At 36.3% G+C, this 24,530-nt stretch overlaps 1 protein-coding gene across 1 annotated transcript in view; it reads left to right on the top strand.

Annotated features, from left to right (window-relative positions):
- The window catches only part of ipo11 (importin 11), a 269,401-nt gene that overhangs the window by 15,454 nt on the left and 229,417 nt on the right, over positions 1-24,530 (top strand). The window contains exons 4-5 of the mRNA XM_088911299.1: positions 6,288-6,360; positions 8,971-9,174. Coding sequence (XP_088767425.1) covers positions 6,288-6,360; positions 8,971-9,174 — 277 coding nt within the window. The remainder of the gene's footprint in view (positions 1-6,287; positions 6,361-8,970; positions 9,175-24,530) is intronic.

Raw genomic sequence — 24,530 nt, 5'->3', positions numbered from 1 at the left:
CAGTATGTATAGCAAACCAGCACGTCTTTTTTCTCCAATCAGAGGGGTGTCAGATGGTGTCAGCCAATCACCATTCTGCGTTGGGTAGCAACGGGTGACTGTTCTCAGGCGGAAGATGTAAACAGCTTAATGTTCGTGTTAAATAATTTTTTTAAATTCAATTAAACGGGCACAGTTAAGACATTAAATATACATATACATACTGTATACAGTACAGTTTGCATACGGTAATATGTTTATGTTACGCGATTAAAAAATAAATAAATAAAACTAGAAGGTCCAGCTGGATTCGAGCACACAGCCTGCCCGTTGGCAGGCACGCACCTAGACCAGTCGGCTACAGTCAGCTCGCTGGAGCAAGCAGGCGAAACAGCCCTACACAGCCCTGCCGCAGTACACGGATATAATCATACCGTTATTAAATTCTTGAGATACGCGATTCCATATTATATTCCCTTTTAATCAAATTCTAAAAGTATGCTTGTTGACTCCGGTATCACGTTAGTTAAAGACTTCGAAGCTTACAATGTTTAGGGAGAAATGGAATACCGGTGTGTATTTTTTTCTTTAAAGTACCAAGACCAGCTATATACTGTATGTTTATGTTCCAAAATTAATATCGTTTATGGCTTTCACACGCGTTACAGTATGCTCCTATTCTTTTTATGCTCAGCTACTAAGATTTCCCTTCAGTGGTAAAATTCAATATCTACAACGGGCACAGCAAAGACGTTTTTACTGTAAGTCTTTCTACGACAGACCAACGGACCACGAGTGCCCCTGTCGGTCAACCAATCACTTACTGCGGTGCCACGCGTCATCTTGCGTCATACTGAGCGACGTCACCTGCGGTACGTGTCTGTGACGCGCACTTTGAATGGCTGCATCTGTAATTTAGACCAATTGTTCTGATGTACAGATCCACAATTCCATGATATTCAACATTTTCTTTCCCTATACTTGTGATAGTCAACATTTTTTTTTATAAAGGTATTGTTCCAAACATAAAAGGGGTAGGAAATAACTGCTGCCACCAGTTGTCATGAACTGTAATGAAGGTTGTTATTAAATCAATATTTAATGTCTTGTTATGAACTTACTATGCATATGTGTTTTATGTTCTGGCACAGCTTGATAACGGAGTAATGACCAGGTCCAAATGAAGGCCGCCCAGATAACTATGAACAGAGACAACCAAAATTTCCCTATTCCAAACAAGGTCATCGCTAAAGTAGTAGAGAGATTTGTAGTCTACAGACTCCACAATAAAGGAAATCAGGAATTTAGACATAAGACGGCAAGATCTCTTCTATAATGAAGTTCAGAGTCCTGCACACTTTCGGACTTCAGTTTACCTCTACAGAATCTGGTTTCAAGTCTAATTGGAAGGAGGTGCATCCTCTCATGGCACAATCTTCTGATGAAGATGATGGTGGTGATGTGTGTTCTTCTTCCTGTCCTTGGTTCCTCATGTTTGTGCTTGCCTGTCTTCTATATGTGCATTTGTTACTGGCTTTATGCTGTGGTCTATTCTTATGGAGACCAGATTAATAAGCTCACTAAAAATGTCCCAGGCATTGTTGAATATTTATGTTTTAATATGGCATTAAATATGTATTTAATGCACCAACAATGTCTTCATTTAACCTGAGTGAATGATTAGCAACCCTTTTAATTATCCATATCTTTACCATAGCAGTTGTATAAAGTTGCTAAATACCTTGTGGCGTGAAGGTTGATTCTAGGACAGGGGTCAGCAACCTTTCAGAAGTAGCATGAAAAGAGTTAGTTCATGCACTTGGTTTTTATGGATTTGCGTGTCATGGATACTTTTGTAATGTCAATAATAGCCTTATTTTTGTAAGTTATTAATAATATTTTGATTAATAAAATTGTTAAAATATAATACGTAAGTGAATATGCACATCTTACCATTTAGTGTGATCCTTGCCCTTCTCTTGCTGAGTTCTCCAGTCTCAGGCTCCTAGCTTTACACTAAAGTGTGTGTACTTGCAGCATGCAAGACTCTGAGCGTTCAGTGTACCGGCAACAGGAGGGACAAAGAACTAACTTCATGTGTGACAAGACCATCTTCACAGAGCTATGTTGATCCAAATGCTGAGAGTGGTGAAAATGCCACTTTCTTTAAAAATTAAAACTTCACTAGAAGAGACTTCCAGGTGGTCATGATGGAGATGCTGTAATCGCGAATTCAGTAGCCTCAGGTGTGTTTTGCAGACCCAGGAACTTGAAGAGAGACGATTACAAGATGATGTTTGAATCCTTAAAGGCACTGACAAAGTCAGTCCAGGGCTCCTCTTGAGAATCAACAGTGAGAAACATAGAGTGAAACACATTGGAGGTCACAAGTTGAAACTATGAGAAAGTGTCTTTAAAACCGTGAGCAATAGGCACTTGTTTATGCAAAGTATTGCGAGAATATGGATCAAGCCACACAGCCATGTTGTCGATCAGTTAACTACAGCAACCACATCGACTAGATAGGCTCAATGGGTCCTCTAGTTTCTAACTTGTTGAGCTCTGTAGTCTAGACATTGTTAGTGTGATTCAGGGCTGTGTTGTTGGCTGACTGTAATTGGGAGTTTTCAAGTGTTAGCGTACAGGTCAGTGGAGGTTTGCTGAAAATGGTTAAGATATCTGAATCACTGTGTGGTGGCAGCCCCTGTAGTTTGAAGCTGTCATCATTTAGAGTGCTCGTATCCTCCTCTAATTCTGCGTTAGATGCTGAGCAAAAGGAGTAATTTTGTTTTGTTTTTCTCTCTTGTGCTTGTATGAGGGTCATTAGTTGACTAATGGGAGGCACAAGAAAAATAATGGGAAATTACAACAATTTTATTAAAAATCTATACTTAATACCCTTATAAGTCAATGGTGATAGTTCTGTTCTTGTGAGATGAGTATTAAGTGAACACATTTTTTTTAGAATTGCTCTTGTGAGAAAAACTGATGAATTTATCATGGTTAACCGTTGCATAAACAAGAAAATGTACCTGTCCTTATCAATAGAAAGTGCTGTTTTTATTCCCATGCTGGATTTATGTAATCATAAACTAATTTCACAAATGAGAGGCAGCACAGCTGGAGCAAAATCTATTAGAGCCATAATTAACAAGCCCACAGAGATGGAGTTTAATTTCCTTGCTGTACCCCATGAGTGTACTGCATGCTGCTTCATTCCCAAAACTTTCACTTTATCTTTCACTTGCCTAAGTAAGGTTGTGTTTTCTCTGATCTCAACTCAGAACGAACGGTTAAAGATTTATCTGAAAATCTGTAAGATAAACGATAGCTAGACGATACCAACTATTAACGCTAGCAAACACTTCTTAAAATTACATATATACATATTTTTCTACAGATAAAGATATTAGCTGTTCTATTTCAACAACATTATTTTGTTGGTTTAAGAAATGCCCTTGTTGCACCAATGAGAAAATGCAAAAGAGAATTCTAAAAACATGATCAGTTTTACAGTTGAAGTGACATTTCTCGTACTTAGCGAAAATGCTCTTTCAAGTCCATGGAAGACAAAATATATTAATGGACAGTTCTATTATAGAAAAAACATTGCAGTGAGTTATTCATCGAGATGCTATTTACTGAGAAAAAAGCAGAAGAAATTTTCTTAATAATGTTCAGTTTAGATCGGTTTGGAAATGGGAATCAGCTATTCTTCTCTCTCTCAAACAGATACCTGATATTAATAAATGGCCGTTCAGCCTCTTTTGAAGAAAGACTGACACGAGTATTTTAGCTGTTGGTGTTCATAAGTAAGCAAAGGCGGGATACCTTCATTGCATTGGCATGATATCCTGCATGTGGCCCAGATGACGTTTGATACAAAATGGATGTTTTAATTTCCTTTTATGTTCTTTGCTTTTTGAGGTGTTTTGTGTCACATGCAGTTGTGACTTATAATTACAAGTGTTTTACAAAATGTTTGCAGGTTGTGTATAATCTTTAAAAAAATATATTTTTTAACAGGTGATTTTTTTTTTCCCATTTAGGACTGTTGAAATGTTTCTTGCATATTAGCAATTAATATAATGTCTTTGGGCTGTGGAAGGAAATCGGGCTCTGAGGAAATTCATGGGGAGATCATAAAAACTCCACAATGCCACTCCTGGAATCGAACCCAAAGTCTCAGCGCTGCGAGGCAACAGTGTTCCCCACCGAACCACCATGCCAACCCAAGTCTTAAACATTTTGTATTAAAATTGACTGTTACTGGTACTATCTGTAGTATCTTTCAGTATGGGAAAAGTCCTCCGTTAACAACAGTTAAAACACACTTGGCCCAACCTCTGTTTAACTGTTCCACGCAGTAGATGGGCTTGCTGTGATTGAACTGATGTGAGAGAATGGTTACCAATGAGAGGAGGGAGAAATGTCACGCATCACGACGTCATGTTGACTGCAAACATCAGAGCCTTCCTTCCAGTAGATAGATTGAAAGTCGCAGGACTCTTTGTACATTTGCCAGTTTCTTCAAGTAAAATGACCAATATGTAACATCTAGGATCTACTGTGTGGCTGGCCAGATTTTAAACTCTAACTATATGTATTAATATCAAACACAGTAAGTGGCCACAGTTGATGATGATTTAATTTCTTCTTAATTGGTACTAAGTGTTGGGAGGTGTACAGTGAACAGGTAGATGTTTGTTGTTAAAACTGCTGGTTTTAAGATGTCTGGTCACTATGGTTTTTGTAATGTTACATGTTTTTTATGCATTATTATGAAGTTCTGTTGGGTTTCCCTTCGCATATGATTCCACAGGTTATGGTAATGTCACAGTACCTTCTGTAAAAATCTGGATGTAAATAATCTAGGAAGGATAAACTCTTAGCATCATAGCTGATAAATGAAAACACAAAGAAAAGCCATCAAATACTTAGCTTCCCTCTGGCCTGCAAATTTATCACAACAGTTCCTCACTGCACAGAAGCAGTGTTAACACCCTTCACACCAGAATCTAATTGCCCCTGTAAGGAGTCGGGTAATTCCATCATCATCTGTTCAGCTGTGGATCAGAGCAGAGCAGAATTTGCAGTGTTCGCACTAGAAACAGTCGCAGATAGCAGATGACATTGGTAAGCAGAGCCTGAGGGTGATGTTGGGCAAAGCAAAACTCTTTGCAGAACTTAGAGATCATGTGAAAGAAAATCTAATCTCCCAGAGGAGGTACACCCACTGACTGGCTATAGCAATTTCTCTACTACTGCTCAGACTCTAATAATACCCTATGCTGTAGGGCAGGTTGAAAAATTAATGTTATTCTGCTGCAAGGCTTCAGGATTTGTATTTCCACTGTGATTAAATACCAAATAGTGTGAAAGCCCTTGTGCAATAGATACGTTCTTACTTTTTCAAGAAAAAAAACCCAATTCTAAATCAAATAAAAAGGCAGGTGAATAGGATTCTTAAATATTTATTTACAGTTAAATCATGTGCAAATACCTGTACCAGTTGAACTAATAATATTTTAAACGGTTCTGAATAAAAGTGCAGTTGAGTACTGCTGTTCTGGGATCAATTGTAGGTCCAGATTGCATTCCTGTTTAGTCTTATAGAGGCAAAAATACCCCACAGAAAGCCGAGGCTTTCCTTTTGACTATAGAAGACTGAATTTGCACGAAAACGGACACATAACTCAGTATTTATTGTAGGCTGTAGATCATAATGAAGAAGTCCCCTGTAATGGCACTGCATTGTGGTGGAGGAAACGGAAAGGGGCTGAAGAGCCAAAGGTTGCTGAGAGAGTTCATTATGCTTTACAGCTCTGTTCCGGGTAATGTTGGTTTTCGTTATAACAGACCAGCTGGGCCACTGTGTTTTGCATTCATGAATAAATAAAGGGGTGCTTGAGTACAACCTAACAAATCTTTAACGCTAGCTTTCACGTTTCCCAGAGCTATGAGAGATATAACCTTTCTTTAATAAATGCGTACACTGCAGCGAACATAATTTCAGTCTAACATAATTGTTCATAGGAGGGAGGAGAGGATGTTTTTTTACCTTTGTTTTGGCCACCATTCATGGCCACTGCGTGTTTTATTAGCCTAGCTGATGTGCTTGCAACTTCACTATATCCAAATCAAAATCCTGGCAGGCCTTCACAGGACAGCCCGTTACAACTAAGATCCTGCTAGATGTGGTGATGGTGGGCGGGTGGCATACGGAAGGAGTAATTCTTTTAGGAATGTTTTGTTTGCTTGGGGTATGAGATGTTTCTAACTGGAGCTGATCTCTCCCTTGTCTGCAGTGCTCTTTCAGAAGAGGAGAAGTCTTCCTTACGTGCTGGCCTCATCACCAACTTCAACGAGCCAGTGAATCAGGTTAGTGGTTAAAGCAGATGTTCTTGATGTTTAACTGGAGCTTTAAGGCCATCAGATAAGCGGAGGAATCGGTTGTAACTTCCTTACCTTCGCTGCACTCCACTGCAGGTATGCTGTCTCAGTTCATTCTCAGTACTGTGCTCTAAAAGGCATACTTTATTAGGTTAGATTAATTGTATTTTATTTGAGACTGATAGCTTTCACCACCACTTGGGCATTTTTTGAACTGCAGATTTCTTGATAAAACCTTGTCAAAAATATTATACTGAGCACATTTTTCTTTTCCTTATTTTTTTCGCATTCAGGGTTTCCGCTCTGAATGCTGTTGTTGGAGCAAAAAAAAAAGGCAGGAGTTTAAAAGCCTCTCTGAAACTTCAAGAGCTCACGTTTCGTGTAAATGAGGCTTTTTATCAGTAAAAGTTATTTAACAGTAAAAAGATGTTATTAACTTTAGTCTTTTACAGCTGAAATATTGTTCAATGGTGGTTTTCTCAATGTAACGTTGCGTTACTCTTTGGGGTGTAATAATGCCATTGTACTGTAAGTGTTGACGTATTATTTAATATTTCTGTCAGCATAGATAATAATCTAAAGAATTCTGGCATGAAGGTCTCTTTGTACCAAATAGTCCCCAGTTCTTTGAATGTTTTCTCTTTCCACCTGTCTACTAGCTTCTCACAACCTCTTCTCTTCTATCCAGGCTTCAGTTTATGTGGTGACCAGTTGTCTATTTTTTAACTAGGTCTGTTCATTATATTTTCAATGCAATACAGTGGGATACTAGTTATTGCTGTTCCTTGGGTTCAGTTCTGGAAGGGGGGAGCCCTTTGTGTGGGGTGTATCAATTCTCCCTGATTTTCCAAAGGATTTCTATGGGTACCTGCTTCCTCCTGCCTTTCATAGCGTTACTGGCTTGGTTAAATGGCTTCTCTAAATTGTGTGCTTGTGTGTGTACCCTGTAGCAGACTGGAGTCCCATCTCACCTTGTGTGCTTTGCTTTATGGGCTCTGGTTCTGGGCTTTTATGACCCTTACTAGGAATACGTGTCTTCCGGGGTGATATACATACTGTAATAGTTTTGTTTTGCCAAATTATTCAGTCAGCAGAGTTTTGTTTTACACTACGAAAATAAATGCAGTGTTCTTTCCCACTGATAAATGAATGTGGAATATGTACCCCTGGTATCCATTTCTGTGCTCATTTTTAGCATTGGGGTTTTGGGGGATTAGTGTAGAAATTTGTCAAAATGCCTAAGTGAAAAATGTCAACCTCTAAACCTATACTAGTCTTGGTGTGTTTTTTTTCTGTTGCTGAAATCTAGCTGCTGTAAAACAGTATATGCTTATTACATATACATTTATTATTATTCATTCCTATAGCATTCAACGGTGTTAGTAGTTTTTTTTTCCATGAATAACATTTTTGTTTGCTTTGCGAAGTTTTTCAAGTTTTAGCACGTTTCTGGTCTTAATCTGGTAAAATGACCTGGGCATCATACTTTCTTTCAGTCTAATGAAATTGAAATAAGATGAAAAATGTATTACTGATGTTCCCTTAAAAAAACAAAAGTAGCTTTTACTGAGTAAACACACTGTATCTAGTAGATGAACTGCTTTTTACATGCTTTTACCTCATCATAATGTTATCTGTGGTAACTATGGTTTGCACTGGAATAAATAAGAAAAATGTCATTGTGATCTTGGTGTTAAACACATTAGGACATAGAAATGTAATTGATAATTAAAAATAATAACATGGTATTCACATAGTAAATATTTACTAAACATAGTACATCATTTCACATTTGATAGTCTAGTCTACAAATCGTGAGGAGTGATTTCGCTGTAAAAACTTATAAAAGAGGTGTTCACTAAAGGAAGCTGTATTATGATGTGATACAAGCATCATTAAATCAGTCAAATCTGATTGGAAGGGTTTAGAAACTAGCCAGATGTAGACTGTGGCTCTCCAAGACCCCGACTGCCTACTGAATTTTATACCGTAGGCCATCCTTATGGCTTGTAAAGTACAGCATTGTTTTTCAGTTCAGTGAGGAGTAAACTGGAAGGCTGCCGGGCTATTTGCATTTTCATATCCAAAAGAGCTTTACATTCCTTCATTAAACAGGTACCCAGCTTCAGTCTGTAGAAATTAATAATTAAAGTTTATGATGTAAAACATGCAGGAGTGTGACACTCCAGCTCACCTTATTTTCAATCTGCTTCTCAGTGAGCAAAACTTTACTTGTCTCTTACGTGTCTTTATTTTATGTATCTCTTTTAATGCAAATGTATATGAAGCAATATAACTTTGTATGGGATTTATGAAGTATAATTTAAATGATAAAGTATTCATGGTCTTCCCCTATTACTTATGCAGAGACACGTTTAATCTTGTTGCATTTTAAATACGAGTTTTAAAATTTTATAGCTGGTCTGAACAGCTCTTGAAACCTAATGGACAAAAGGTAAGGTGACGAGTGGGAATAATGTAAGATGAAGAGCTCTGACCATATCAAAGTGCTCTAATTAAAAAAAAAAATGCGTGTTATGGCAATGTAGGATATATAAACGGTCAGGACTTAACACGTGACTTTTTGAACCCTTTTAGATTGCAACTCAGATTGCAGTCCTGATTGCCAAGGTTGCCAGGCTGGACTGCCCTCGACAGTGGCCCGAGTTAATCCCCATCCTCCTGGAGTCTGTGAAAGTCCAGGATGGCCTGCAGCAGCACAGGGCCCTGCTGACCTTCTACCACGTCACCAAGACTCTGGCCTCCAAACGGCTTGCGGCAGACAAGAGGCTTTTCCAGGATGTAAGTGAGACGCGACATCTTCCGATTTCTCATTTATTTTGCTGATGCTTTTATCAAAACCCTTGTAGCCATTTGCACATCTGGCCTTTCTGCTGGAGCAGTCTGACTCTGAAGTACCTTGCTCAAGGAAACAACGACAGTTGTGGGTTCAAATCCCAAGTGGGGAACCATCTAGCTCACAGTCCCAGAGGCCTTGAGAGTTCCTTCACACCGCTGGTGGACGTTCTGGTGATGATAGTACTTGTTTTCTCCTGCTGTGTTTAGGTTTATGTAATGAGGCATAACTTGGAAAAATGAAATAAGGGTAATTCCCGTTATGACAAATTTTGAACAAGGATATAGGTCTGGTGATGGGCTAATTATTGATATTTGAGTTCAGACATGGGTAGGTAGATGTGGTTAATGGTTTTGTACCAGGCAAAAAAAAATAAAAATGCAGAGACAAAATGGGATAACTCTAAACTTAAGTAACTTTCCCTTGTAGATTGCAGCTTTAATCAGTGCTTTAGTACAACAGAGAAAGTACTTTTCATATTAAAAGTAGACATTAGGGCTCACTGGAAGGTCATGTTTTCAAATCATAGTTGGGGAGCTGCTGTTGTATCCTTGAGCAAAATGCTTCACTCAGATTGCTTCAGTAATATACAGTAAGGTAAGTCACTTTGGATAAAAAGCATAAGCCTTATTAATTGCAACTGCAGTTTCAATATATCAGTAATATAGCCAATTGCATAAACTAATACGAAGGTAAGTCACTTTGGATAAAAAGCATAAGCCTTATTAATCACAATTGCAGTTTATTATTTTCTTCTTGAGATTCACAGGAATTTTGGCTTATAGTTAATTGAAGCTTGAACTTTTCCTGGAAGGTAAACAAAATGTATTGTTTTATTATTACGTTTTCTATACTTCAAAATAAGACAATGAAATTATAGTGTAAGGACAGCATTACGCAGAAGTTTCAAGTCTGTGACTGTCAATACCTTACATTTGAAATTCTTTCATTTGTCGCAGACTGTGGTAAAAATAGAACATATTGATCAAAGGTGTTAAAACCAACAAATGCCCATTCCTGCATAAGACTGTCTTGGTGTTAATGTTGACACCCTGGTTACATTCAAGAAGAAAACTGGCCATGAAATGCTGAGATTTGACTTTTTTCTGTCACTTGCACACAAAAAGTTAGGAATTATTAGTAATGCACAAGAAGTTGGGGGAAGCTAAACCACTTTGAGCTATGTGCCTTTTTAATGTATTTTTGTAGACTTTTGTAATTTGTTTTGTAGTTTTGGAACTGATGTTCAGTCTGGTTTAAACTTAAGTAGGTTTTTATTTCTAGATGTATATGATATCCTGGTTAGAAACATGTTTTTACCCCCTTCTTGAACACATTGATACAACACAAGTTTATTTAGTGAGTTAAATTAATTGCCTTTTTGTGATAAAGTATGAATCTGAATCAAAGGTAGCATTTTCTGAAATGTTAATATCCATACAGCAAATCCACTGGTGTTCAATTTATAACAATATTATTTTGATTGTAATTATCTTGCCCTTGACTGTAAGCATTTTGCTACTGCTAGTTCTCTAGTTGATTTAAAATTAACCTCTGATCTGATAAATATTTGATCTGTGCAGTACATTTTTTCTGCTCCTGTTCCTTTTCAGCATCTATACTGCAAATGAAAACCATAGATCTGCATCACTTTATTTAGCTGGGTCTTGATAGTATGTAGTCTTTCTGATTCACCTTGTTATATGGTTACAAAAAAGAGATTATTCAATTAGATTCACTCATTTCTGAATATAGGCCACTTTAATTTTCCTTGGTTCACTCAAACATATATTATGCATTTCAAAGGAAAATAAAATTGAGCAGTCGGTGTGCCTTAGTGCCATTTTATTTCCATTGCTCTTATGAAACTATTACCTTTTGCAGAAGAGTGTATATCATCCTTTCAGTAACAAAGACCACTTTCAGAACCTCAGCTGATTCATTGCTTTTCATTTCAGTTCTACATCAGAGCTCTTGACATCAAAGGGATCAGTAAAGACTTCTTAGAGAAACGGCATCATGGGAAGGGTCGGCTAGGAAACTTGTGCTTAGACAAGGAAACTATCACGAATGCCTAGATTGAGCACTGAACCGAAAAGGTTGGTCAAAAGAGCTGTGGACTTTCTGGATGGAAATTAAATATTCAACTCCTGAGGGCACTCCTTTTTGACAAGCATATACAGTATGGAAGTACTATCAGAAAAGTTTGTAGTGCCTACAGCAAAAATGGGTGTAGTAGTAATTTATTTGGATGCGAATAAAGGAGAAAGTGTATGTACAAAGAAACAACATTGCCTTTTTAATCACCAGCATTTTTCTTTAAAACACTGATTGTGGAATAGTTAAAAATGTGTGAGGACTTCAGAGACATTTTCTTCTTTTAATACAGTGGAGTCGGTCACTGATTCAAACTTGACCAACCCTGCCAGAGCCTGGGCGAATCATGATTGGATAATGACATATTTTAGACTCAGACTTGCAACATCTGGACGCTAGTCTGGATACGTTCATTATTTAATAGCAAGTAGTATCCCCAGTGATACCCAGGAGTCTTTTGGGTTAAAGGATTATAATAATATAATGATGACCCTAAACACAACTATACTGAACATATAATGAACTTGTAGAGTCGAGGGGTTTATTGCCACATATACATGTACACTAGAATTCTCATTTGCGTTGATCTTTCAGGACATACACAGTAGATCAGATGACTCCACACAATGAGACAGTACATTACAAACATAATCAATATTAGCAACCAGAACAATCTATGTCTATGACTGTTGTAAACGAGGCATGTTCACTTGGTTCCTGATAATTTTCTCCCATTGCTTTTAAGTTCTATACAATATTTGGGCACTGTACCAATATATAAACTACATATTGCATTATGTGAGAGTTGTAAGTAGTACTATAACATTCTTTGTCATAAATGCGAAATTTGTTTTAATTTAAAACATTAGAGTACATTTTTAATATACACATATACTGTTACATCACAAACAGTAATGTCTTAACATACTGTACGTCAATAGCCAGCCTGTCATTGTCACATTCATACAGTATCGCATTATGAAATTCAGTGTCTTGCCATGCAATCTGAAAATGATATAAAAGTGATTAAAACTGCAGTCTGAAAATGTTATAGTGGTTTTGATATTGTAAACTTAAATGACTTTGTCCTGAATTGTGAAATTAGGTAAAAGACAAAGGATTTATTTGCGTACATAGGGTATAAGTGTATGGTGCAAGAGACTGTTGCTAGATACACTGGGCATCCGTACAGTTTTCTTTTAAATTATTGAAGGTACTGCATTTGATATGAACCCTAAAACATATGGTCACATACAATATTCAAGTCATATACTCCGGACTTCCGATTTTATCGCACACTCTTGAGTCTGTTTACTTAAAAGCAGTGCTATAGGTAAAACTTAAAATTTTATAAATCTTTACAATTCAGTTTGTTAAAAAAACATAATAAAAAGACAAATAGCACTCGACAGGAAAAGCTCTTCACTGGAGCCTTAGATCTGTTGGATTACATATCTTTAGACTTGTTCAAGGGATGATTTTACAGACAATGGACTTTGGCATAGGCAAAGAGCAGCACTGCATTATTATTCTTCCTCTTCACTTCTCTTATTATATTAAGCGGCAAACAAAAGACTTCTGGGCTTCAAATGTAGATCAGGATTATCTAATGCCTTAATTGACATTTTGATTGCCAGTTTGTTGGTAGCTAATGTTTTCAGATCTGTTCTTGATCAGTATTAATTTTCAGCTCTCCATTCTGTTTAAAATATTGGAAGTATTTTTTGAAAGTAGTGTTTATACCTTTTAATCTTTTTTATAATAAATAAGATGATGCTTGATATAAAAGCATTTCTTGTATGTTTATCAGATTATCCTCCTCCTCTGTTTGTATAGACAGATTTGAGCAGCATGACCCTCAAACAGCATATATTCAATATTTTGCAGCAGAATTTATTGAAACAGTCTGAATAGAAACCTGACTGCAGCCCAAGTCCATTTTTAACTGTGTGGTGAACATCTAGAGTGTATACTTGTATGATGTGAATTGCTCAAACAGAATCTGCTTGTATATACTCAGATGTTGTGAGCTGCAAATTGAAAGTTGAAATCCTGAAATTCAACTGTGAAAATATAAGAAAATTAAAGAAAAGAAATGTTAGGCAACATATTAGTTTCACTGGATACTATAAGAATAACTAAATTGGCAAATACCGTAAGTTGGCAGAGCTAAAAGCTGATAATTTCGAAGGTATTTTTACATTGTGTTTAACTACACACCTTTGTTGGTAAAAGTACAAAACCATTAAGATGAAATCTAAAATTTAAGCTTTTGTCATTGAGGTACAGTATGTAACATGAATACATTTTTGTCTTCAAATGCAGCATTGGATCAAATCCTCTTGGTGGTGCTGTGTTGCTTTTTGTGTCTGAACTATGTATTTATTTCTCATGCAACAGTGAGTGAAGAAAATCAGTTTCTGAACCTTGTTTTCATGACATTTGTGTAAATATTAAGCCATGTTGTGAAATTGAGCTGTAATGTACAATGTTGTAATGTAGCATTTGTTCTCAAATTATGGACATATTAGGCTTTTGAATTTAAGTTAGAAGAAATTAAGCTAACAATGATACAATAATAGGTAAGAAATATCCTAAAAATTTAAACTGACCTTTTAAATTCCAAAAGGCTGCTGAGTCAATTTTTAAACAATAAATAGGAACATTCATTACCTGGCTCTGATACTTCATCCAAACTGAAGTATGAATGAGTTTGACTTTCCATCATTTTTACTTTTTCTACATATATTTGCTAAATATTTGTGGAAAGGGAAACTGGAACCTTTTAAAGCCATTATACATTTATTTAGAATATAAACCTCTTTTGCTATCATAGAATATTATTTGGAATGGACATATCTGTGATGCAAGTGATTTTCAGACAGTAAGAAAGGGGTAGGAAGGCAAAGCAGACTGTGTTTTCTGTGTGTAAGCTACATTCTCATGTGCACTTCAATCCAGGCAAAAGACTAAAATCATTTGCCTTCATACGTAAACTGTACGAAATGACAGACTGCAATTGTACTCTCTTCATGCTTCATCGTGTCAGAAGCTAAGCTTGGCAAAACCTGTCTTTTTCTTGAGCCTGATGCCTCTGGTGTAGACCTGGGTTCTTCTGAAAGTGGTGTTCATGCACCAGTAGGTGGCACTCTGTCCTCTGGACTGGCAGTTGTGAAAGACTACTCCAATATGATAACAGGGAATAGTGTGCATTATTATATGAAGCATTATGTTCTGGATCAGCTGTGAAATAGAATTCCTGGTATCACTGTGGCCATTAAAAAGCTGATTGAACAATTGAAAAGGGTAGGGATGCTAATCCCAGTGTCCTGGTTAAATTTTATTGATTTAATTGTTTTAAAATCCTAGGTTTTGACTGTCAGACCTCCCCTGAAATCCCACCCCCTGATTTAGTTGATTAAGTATATGCCACTATTTCTCACCATGTGTGCTATGCAGTAACACGAAATTGCAAAAAGAAGCTTTTGTGGTCAGAGGTACAAATTCTAACTATTGAAGAAAAAAATATTAACAAAGTTTCATACATTAGCTGTTAAAATATGTTGGAGAAACTTATGTCATGTAAAAGAGATTTTTCTCATGTAAAGTGCTTATATAATTGGGAAGGGAGTCCAATCTTAAATCGTTAAATTGTAAAAAGTAATGAGTACACTATGATGAGCTGAATGGCCTCTGCTTGTTTGTAACCTTTTCTTATGTTCTTTCTGAACATAGCTGTGAACAGCTGTGCTGTGAACAAAGCAAGAACAAGATTTAATTATATGATATGTAGCTTACACTGAATCCCAGATTCTACAAAAGATGTCATTATTTCTTGCATGGCATATGTGTGTATAATAGTCTTGACCTTTGAAATAATGTGATCTTGGCCACTGGTGACACTACATGTCATTCGATAATAGTCCTGTTTTTTTAGTTACAAATACAATCTTGACAGATTGATCTACAATGCAAATATGGATTTAAACTTGATACCCGTGAATGGCACGATAGCTCATTAGTGCATAACACTTTTCAAATATATGCCACTAGTTTATCATCAAATAAATGTTTACTGATTGGGGGGAAAAAAAGTATTTCACAATCAGAAAGCTGATATGGCTAAAATTCAATCAAATGTGCCAGATTGGCCTGATGGCTTACTCTCCTTTGTCTCTTCTATTCTTTCATTCTTCCTAAGCTCTACATTCTTCACCTTTTCAGTAATTTTCAAGATTAAAGCACAATACTTCATACTTTAAGTGATGGACTTTACAGTCAATCTCTTAAGTAGTAGAAGCTGCAGAATAAGTAAATTCAGTGCTTTTACCATAAAAGCAGTAATTAATAAGACAAAACAATAAAGAAACAGATGGAACATGCACGGAAGTAGCCATATTTGTTAGCATGAATATATGTACTGTAGTTAAAGTCTGAATTAGCCTTCTTTTGGCTATATGCTGGAGTAAAACTGTGATTATGATATAAGCTGTAGTAATTTACCCAGCACTTATTCACATTCAAGGTGTTGTTTGCTGGATTTGACGTTATGCTTTACAGATTCTTTGATGTGCTTACTTTTAACTGAATCATTAAAAAGCCCCTGAAGAAATATTTTTCATGTTTTATCTTTTAATAAATGTTAATAAAAGATTAGTGTCCACATGGAAATCTTTTGATATGCATGAAGTCCAGCATTCTTTTTCTGAGTGTCTGCGATCTAAGTAAACCTATTTGCAATTTAAAAGTAACATGGTGATGTCTGGGTAATTGTGTGTTCTGTCTGTCAGTGTCTTTAGCAGTCAGTTTACCCATGGAGTCAGAGGAGAAACTGTAAAAAAACCAAACTGGCAGTATTACTTTCCTGCCTTTTGTGTGAACAAGGCTTCTGCCTGTGGAAAGTTTGAGTCTGTGTGAAAGCTTGCGGTGAAAGAGGATGAGACTCAGAAGTGGGGCTGCATGCTGTTCAGGCTGAGTGAAGTTTCTGCAGGCACTGCTTTGTCACTCCACTGCACAGAGTTGTATTGTCTTATGAAATGTTCAGTCCGTGCTTTCATGTTTATCTGACATTTCATAAAGGGGAGGTATTCTGTTTTTTTTTATTAAGACCTGAAATGTATTCTACATACTGCAGTCTGCAAACTCTTCAGGAAAATCCAACAATCTGAATCCTGTTTTTCAAGCTTGAATGTGCTGGAAATCTTACAATTTAAGCACCCATCGTTTGCAGAGGAAATGCATTTTATATCAGCGTGTAGATTTGTTTTTTAATATAGCTAAGCAAATCTCTGATCAAAAGTAAAAAAGTTAATTTCCTGCATGCGAGGTCATACCCCCAATGTCCCCAAGCTGGTGACATTTGAAGCACATCAGAAAAAAAAATGTCAGTTTGGCAGTGTTCATTTCACTTTTGGAGGTTTTGGAGACACCCTCCTGTCCAAGACTACATTAGTAAAAACAGGCAATATGAACATTTCAAGAGCAGTTAATGACCTGTTGGGGGGCTTATAAACCAGTCCTTGAATCTCTGTGCTGAGGCATTAACAATGCTGAAGGCAGATCTCTTTGATGATGAAAGATAAGAGTTTGACAGTATCTCCGTCACGTTAATACAAATTACTTGGCTAAAAAGCTTAAAACTAAAATGTTTATAAACATTTCTTTTTTCACTTTCAGTGGTCTCTCTTGGTTTAAACTCACCAACATTTGATCATATGCTTTGGAATTAATGGAAATGCAAGGAATTATTGATCGTGTTTTTAAAAAGTATTCCAAAGTGCTATACATTAAGAGGGGATCCACGTAGTTCACCTACTTGTCTGAGGTGCTCCAGCCGTTCTGAGTCAGCAGCCTCACTACACAGTAGATCAACAGAGATGTGAGAAATTTTCACTCCTTACTTATGGGTAGACTAGAGTGGAATGTAGCCAGGACAGTGGTTAACACCCCTGTTCTTTTGTGTAGTGCTGTACTTTAATGACCGAGTCTTCATCAGAACTGTCTTCTGAAGGATGGCATGTTCTAAAGCACAAAGTTACTGGTCACAGAACAGGAGCGTTTGGTTAGAGCTGTTAAATGCATGATGTGATGTTCATATTTATAGTTTTATTTAACTGTGAAGGAGAAAGATATTATATAGCAAAAATATAGAAATGTTTTTACCTTCAAATCCTAATCTGTTAGGCCACGAGAGGTCAGTTTAACTTGAACCTAAAGGAGTTTCAACTACTCAAAACGAAACATGTATATTCTGAAGCAATACAAGTGAAATTGAGATCATACAAGCCATTTAGAAGTGATCTCTTCTACCTTAGAAGAAACCAGTACTTACAAAAATTGCTCAGGAACTGATAATTTTACAATTTTAAGGCTCCTGGTTAGTTCTACAGCGGTGGTATTCATTTTGAATTGATTCTACTCGAGGTCTACTTGGTCATAGGTATAGAAGCATGTAGAGCTACTTGCTTACTAAGTGTAATTTAGAGCTTCAAAATGAAATTTCAAGAATTCCCACCCCTGTCTACTCAAGAAAGCTTCATCTTTGAACCCAGATATATGGCCTTGTTTCATACATGACAGATAAAAAGTCGAAAAAGTGTGTATTTTCCTGTATTTGGGTTAATGTGACACTAAATGATCAAGTGGAGTCATACTTTTTAAGAAAATAATACCCCAGAATTGGTTAGAATGAACAAAAAGTAACCAAGGCTGTGAATTGAAATCCCCAAGTTATCAAATCCTGTGAACATGTACAGTTCGTTGACTGAATATACCAATGAATGCATGAATGCCTTCTTTAATTAATGCAATACTTGTTTGAAAATTTCCATTTTTTTTCCTCTGCTTGTTGCAGAAATTCTTTAAACTTTCCATACATGCCATTTGCTGTGAAAACTCGTGGGAAAATGTATTGTGTGAAAAATGAACAAGACTGTTTTATGGGAATCTGATTTGCCTCTTTCTTTACAAATTAGCACCTCCTGAGAGAGACTTGTTTTTGTGGAACAGCTCAATTTATAGTGTTCATGTTTGTAAAAAATATATTTTACAGAATCAAGTAACATTTCTTTGCATTCATTTACATATGCATAGAGGTTTTTGTTTTAGTGTTTGAATGGCTATTCAGTCGTACCATTATTTAGAATTGTATAACTTTAATTGAGTTTTATTGCAATTATTGTGAAAACCAACATTCTGTTGTTTGTGAAGTTTCTTTTGTTAGCCCTTTGGAGTTACAGAATTAAATTTCATGTTTAATGGAGAAAAGTTTGTTTTTTTATGTACAGCATATTGGAAAGTGCAATATTTTTATAAACTTTCTTGTTCATGTCAAAAACACCTAAAGGTCTTAGTGTGCTCCAGTTCTTCCAGGCTGAGGAAACCACAATACCAACATGTGCATATTGTATAAGCAAAAATTAAAAATAAGTTAAAATAAAAACTAGCAAGTCTTTTCTGAACCATTTCTCTTTTATATACACATACAAGAACACACATGGATGAAGACTTTTGTAGAAATTACATTATCATCCTTTGAATGAAAGGACGGCAGTTATATTTTAAGACAAATGTCCAAACAAATTTCAAATTATTAAAAAAAATCTGAAAATTTACTGATACTGAGGATTTTAAGAATTTGCCATTAACAGATGGTTAAACATACAAGAGGTGTTTAGATCACATTAAAATGAATAAGAAGAAAGTGCTGGAATGGTAAATATGATGGAAAGGCAGTTTTGTGTCCCATTGTCAGCCTTTTCACTGCTGTTTCCACAATTGGATTTGTCAGTTTCTTGTTTTGCTTTCTGTGTTCTGCTGATTGTTTCCTTGGTGACAGGGAACAAAGGGTTCAAGTTAAAACTATTGTGCCAGAACTCAGTGCTGAGCAATGCCAAATGGTTTGGGCTTAAATGGAGCAGCCACTGGCACTGCTGACTTCCATGTCTTTTTTAGATCTGACTGTAGAATTCAAATTCCCTTAATTAGATTGTGAAGCGTACAACCATTTTTTTCCCCAGGCTGTTGCACAAAAGAAATGAGATACTTAAATGAGCATAAAATGTTCCTACCTGTTACTGGTGAATCCGTGTCCAGCAACATGTAAGGCAGCAGCAATCCCTGGCAGGGAAGAGTAAGAATAGGAAATGGACATCCATCTATTTTCTAACCGCTTAATCCAATTCAGGGTCACAGGGGAGCCCGAGTCTGTCCCGGCAGGCAACGAGCAAAAGACCGGATGCACACTGGGTGGGATGTCAGTTCATTGTAGAGCACACCAGGGCCAATTAACAGAAAAGTATGTCTTTGGATTGTGGGAGGAAAACAGACCACCCAATGGAAACCCACTCAAACAGGGAGAACATACAAAACTACACATAGGAAGCACCCCAGGTCTGGATTTGAACCCAGGACCTCATTGCTGAGGCACCATTGCTAACCACTGTGCCACCTGGGAAGGAACCTTTTCCTTTATATTGCAGATATTTGGTTGTTTTGTGAGACTGTTGACAAAATCTCTCTAATTTACCGTATAGGCTAAAACCACACTCAAAGTTGAAGACGGTTATAGTTTGGGAAGCGGACTTCCACAGTGCCCTCTTGTGGCCTGGTGGAGAGCTGCTCTCCCCAATCACCTGAATACATAACTGTAGGTGTTTAATTGTTTTAACCCTAGCTATCAATATGTGCTTTCAATGACTTTTTATTAAACTAAACCAAAAGATGTATATACAGTATGTGTTATTAGCAATGGTTAATTGGGAATGTTGCTCTTGGTTGCATATGTAAGGAAAAAGCGTTTAAAGGAATTTGCATTAAAAATCACCATGGATGGTAAGGTGGAGGAGCTTCCAAAATAGAGTCGCTTAGAATCAGGTCAGGGTGTTGGTTCAAGAAAACTGCATGTCCCACAACCCACCCCTTGTGTTAGCTCCTGTATTAACATTGACCATATCAGACGTGAGGACTGTTTCAAAACCCCCAACGGATAGATTTGCCAACAGGTAGATTTACCAGCGCCACTGTATGTGTGGTATCTTCCAGCTTCTGTGGATTTGTTCATTGACTCTGATATAAGCAGAACAACATAAGCAGAGTGTTGTATGATGTTATATTTTATGTAGCAGTGTAACGTTTTGTAATCGAGATATAATGTAAAATACATGTACTGCTCAAATTAATGGATTTTTTTCTGCTTGCTTCTGATTTGTAGATATTTGAGAATTGTTTGAAGGTAAATTTTTTATTTTGTGGGAGAGGACCAGAATACGAATTTGTGGACAATGTTGCTTTTATTGCTCTATTCTTCATCTTGTTTTTCCGTTTTCTTGTTGAAAATATAGTTGTTCCTGTAAAGTTAATTTATTATAGATTTACCTCAGTAGAATATTAAAATGTGTAGTCGTAGCTAGTGAAATAACATGCTGTGATTATAATTGTTCATGTTGATCATTTTAATTGCATTTTTGTCGTTGAAGCCCAGGTATGACATTTATATTTATTGCCATTATTAATTGGAAATTATCTAACATTTGTATGTATAGCTCTCTTGAGACATACTCCATCTAAATTTGTGTGTGTGGCTGCTATGGGCATTTGCATTGGAAATTTTTGTTTCCATGAAGATGGAAAAAATCAATCAGTATAATCACAAAAAGCAGAATAATATTTTTTATAAACCAAAGCAAGTACACCTGCTGTTTTACAGAAGGTGCTATAGAGGTATTCGTAAAGTGATCTGTGACAAAGACAGATGTCAAGTGATTTAAAGCTCAGTCCCTAAAGGACCTGAATCTTCATTGTGCACTTTATGCCAATGAATAATATGTAATTGTTTCTTATAGGCCTGGTATGCAGCTTTTTGACTGCATTTATTTTGTGTAGTATAATTTTTTAACTGTAAAGTTGAGTTCCAATTTCCCTGGTGTTGCACTGTACTTGTACCCTTGAGCAATGTACTTGACACAGACTGCTCCAGTAAAATAACCAGCTTTATAAATAGGTGCTTTAGTACAGTACATCAGAAAAAATGGTTTTTGGAGTGTGTTCTACAAGTGTCTGAGTTAGGGCTGGTGTTTGAACAACACCTAGACAGTTTGTGGTGCTTTAGCTGTGCTTTATGGTGCATTTGAAACGCAGGAAGGCTATTGTTTTGTTTCCTCAACAGCGAAATTTGGACCAATTTTGCAGGTTTTGCTCAGCCGCGTGGGTGCCTATCAAAAATGGTCAAAAATCCGAAGTCAGAACTGTCCTGTATCAGTGCTCACTTGAGATATATAATGTAATTGGTTTTAACAGTGCATTTAGACATTTCTTGAAAGTTCTTAATGTATTAGATTAATTAACCCAAAAGCATATCATGGCAATAGAAGTCTAATTATAACAATTTGACCAGATGTTCATATAGTCTTGTCAATAAATTGAATGTTTCAAAATGTGATGTCTTCGTTCCTGTGTATAGGAGCAGGTTATTTTATCCCTGTTGTCTGTGAGACTGCCACTGACCTCTCTAGAGGATATTGCCTTTTGAATGGTTGGGCTTGTGGCTCTTTTACTGAACTGTTCTTGTGGATTTTGCAGTATTTACTGGTACCAATCTCGGAATGAAGTAAGATAAGATGCTGTTGTATTTAGACTAATATTGTTCAAGTTATCACTTCTTTGTTATTTGAATTCGAACTTTTAGTACCTCTTAGCACCCTAAAGACATCAGCCTTTCGGACTTGAAGGTTTTTTTGTACACAAAATAATGAGAAATCCTTGGCATGCAAAGCAAAACCTGTTCTTTTTCTATTTTCGTAGTAGTCCTTTATTTGCCTACCGTATTGCATATTCAGATGCAGCCATTCAGAATGCACAGTACAACCCCGTACTGCACGAAAATACCCACAGGACCTCACATTGCATCGCGGTAGGTGATTGGCTGTGGCACTCGTGGTGATTGGCACTCGTGGTGCATTGTTTGTTAGTGAAAAGATTTAATCATTTAATCTCTTTACGGTGCATGTTTTAATCTGCTTAGTTTTGAATATTTATATGGAATTATACAACTAAAGGGAAATTTTAGTAGCTGAGCATAAAAAGAAGAGGAGCATAACGCGTCTGAAGGTCGTAAATGATATTAATTTAGAAACATAAACGTATTACGTAAACTGTATATGGCTGGTTTTGGTAGTTAAACGAAAAAATACACATCAGTATTTCACTTTCTTCCTAAACGTTTTAAGCATCAAAGTTTTACCTGTGGTTATTTTGGAAATGTTTTTATGTGCTCCTTCTGACTATATTAAGTTTATATACTTTGTAAAAAGTTATAATGTTTTAACCTTTTCTGCGGATACGCTTGTTATCGCATTAAACAGAAGCATAGTTTTAGAATTTGATTAATAGGGAATATAATATGGAATCGTGTATCTAAAGAAAGTAATAATGATATAAATATATTCATGTACTGTAGCTCAAATTATCACAGTAGTACACTTTCTTTGTATAAAGAGGAGTCAGATTTTTAAACCAGGAGTCAGATTTTTAAAGTACGCACTGTCTGTGGGGGTGTCAACAGTGTCTAAGCTGAGTGATTTCTTTGACAGAATAGTCTGCTTAAGAATATTTTTTTACTCCCTTATGCATTGTGTTATATTCTCCACACAATTACACCTTGATGAAACTAAGATCAAGTTGGGGTGTTATTTCTTGAGATTGCAGTGTGACGTTACTGGCAGTCCTTTCTTGAACATTCCATTATGAGTTTAAGGGCCTGATACAGGGCTGACTTTATTTCATTGTTGGGCGGGGGGGAGTGTGATATGGGGCCGTTATAATTTTATAGCAAACAGCATCTGTAGTCTCAAGACTGGGTCATTACTTTCAGTAATATTAAACTTTATTTTGTTTCACACAGTTTAGTTGAAGAAGCTAATTTTGCTTAGGAAACACGGAAGACTTCACTCAAAATTAGAGAAAATCTCAATGTTCTTTCAAATGTATATGTGACGCATAACAATGTTATTTCACTTGAAGAGAGTGTAAGAATTTGATAAATGTGCACTTTAGTAATACAGTCATTCTTGTTTTGGTATTACATGAGTGACTTTGTTAAATTATTCATTTTTGCATCATTAAATAAAATTTCAATGACTAATTGAAAAAAACGTACTTGAGTTAAAGCATCTACTCCTACAAATGTCTACGAGTTCTATCTTTACATGGACATTCACATAACATTCTGAGTACTTTTTTACATAATTCAATATTTGTAAGAATTGCTGAATATTATAAGCAGTGTCTTCCTTAAATGCATGACAACTACAGTGCTTCACAAATCTATTATCATGTTTTCAAAATAGAAAAAGTTTTATTACCTTTGTACAGCATATGAGTAAGGCATTCCAGATGTATATCATTTGGTTTAATGTCTGCCAAATAGATGAAAGCATAAATAAAGAGCTTAATTTTAGAGATTTGAGTTTGAAAGTGCAAGAAAATTAAAATAACCAAGGTCCCTAGATACAATAATTCATCAAACAGGAGTGCTCCAAACACTCAGAAATTGACAACCTAATCTCGTTGGATTTCAGGAGCTAAGCAAGTCTGGGCCTTGTCAGTACTAGAATGGGAGACATCCAAGGGAAACCATATTTACTGCTTTGTTGTCTTGGTGGACCAATAGATGGCACTCTTCCCAGCTGGGCCATAATTTCCACCTGAGTGCCTTCAATGAGACATTAAACTGAAATGCTGACTGCTTACTCTCAAAATATAATTTATAGCACTCTACTGTGAGTGTCTTGTGAGCGTAATCCATACCAGAGGAAAGAAGGCTTATATAATAGCATTATAATTTGCTTTTTCCAACACTATTAAGATTATATCATAACATTTCAGAAACCTGTGTACCTTTCTGGTTTTTGTTGCTTTTTCATCAAGGTGAGTATAACTGGAGGGCACTAGATATACATGAGCTCTATATGAAAAATACAAAGGCACCTGTTTGTCTTTTTGGTTCAAGTGTAATAGGGCCTGCTCATTAAATACTTAACATGGGACTAATAGAGGAAGCAACCGTGTACCAAGATATCAGGTGTGTAAATGTTGCTGGGGAGGGGTAGATTGGGTGAGAATCATAATGTACAACTAATGAATAATACCTCTGCTTTGGACTAATAGGATAAACTTGCTGTGTATTTATTTTGATTTATTGAATTGT

This window comes from Atractosteus spatula, chromosome 3 (assembly GCF_055471065.1).
Source record: "Atractosteus spatula isolate fAtrSpa1 chromosome 3, fAtrSpa1.hap1, whole genome shotgun sequence".
Lineage (NCBI taxonomy): Eukaryota > Metazoa > Chordata > Actinopteri > Semionotiformes > Lepisosteidae > Atractosteus > Atractosteus spatula.
The sequence above is the reverse complement of the archived record's forward strand: the minus strand, read 5'-3'. Positions and strand labels throughout refer to the sequence as shown.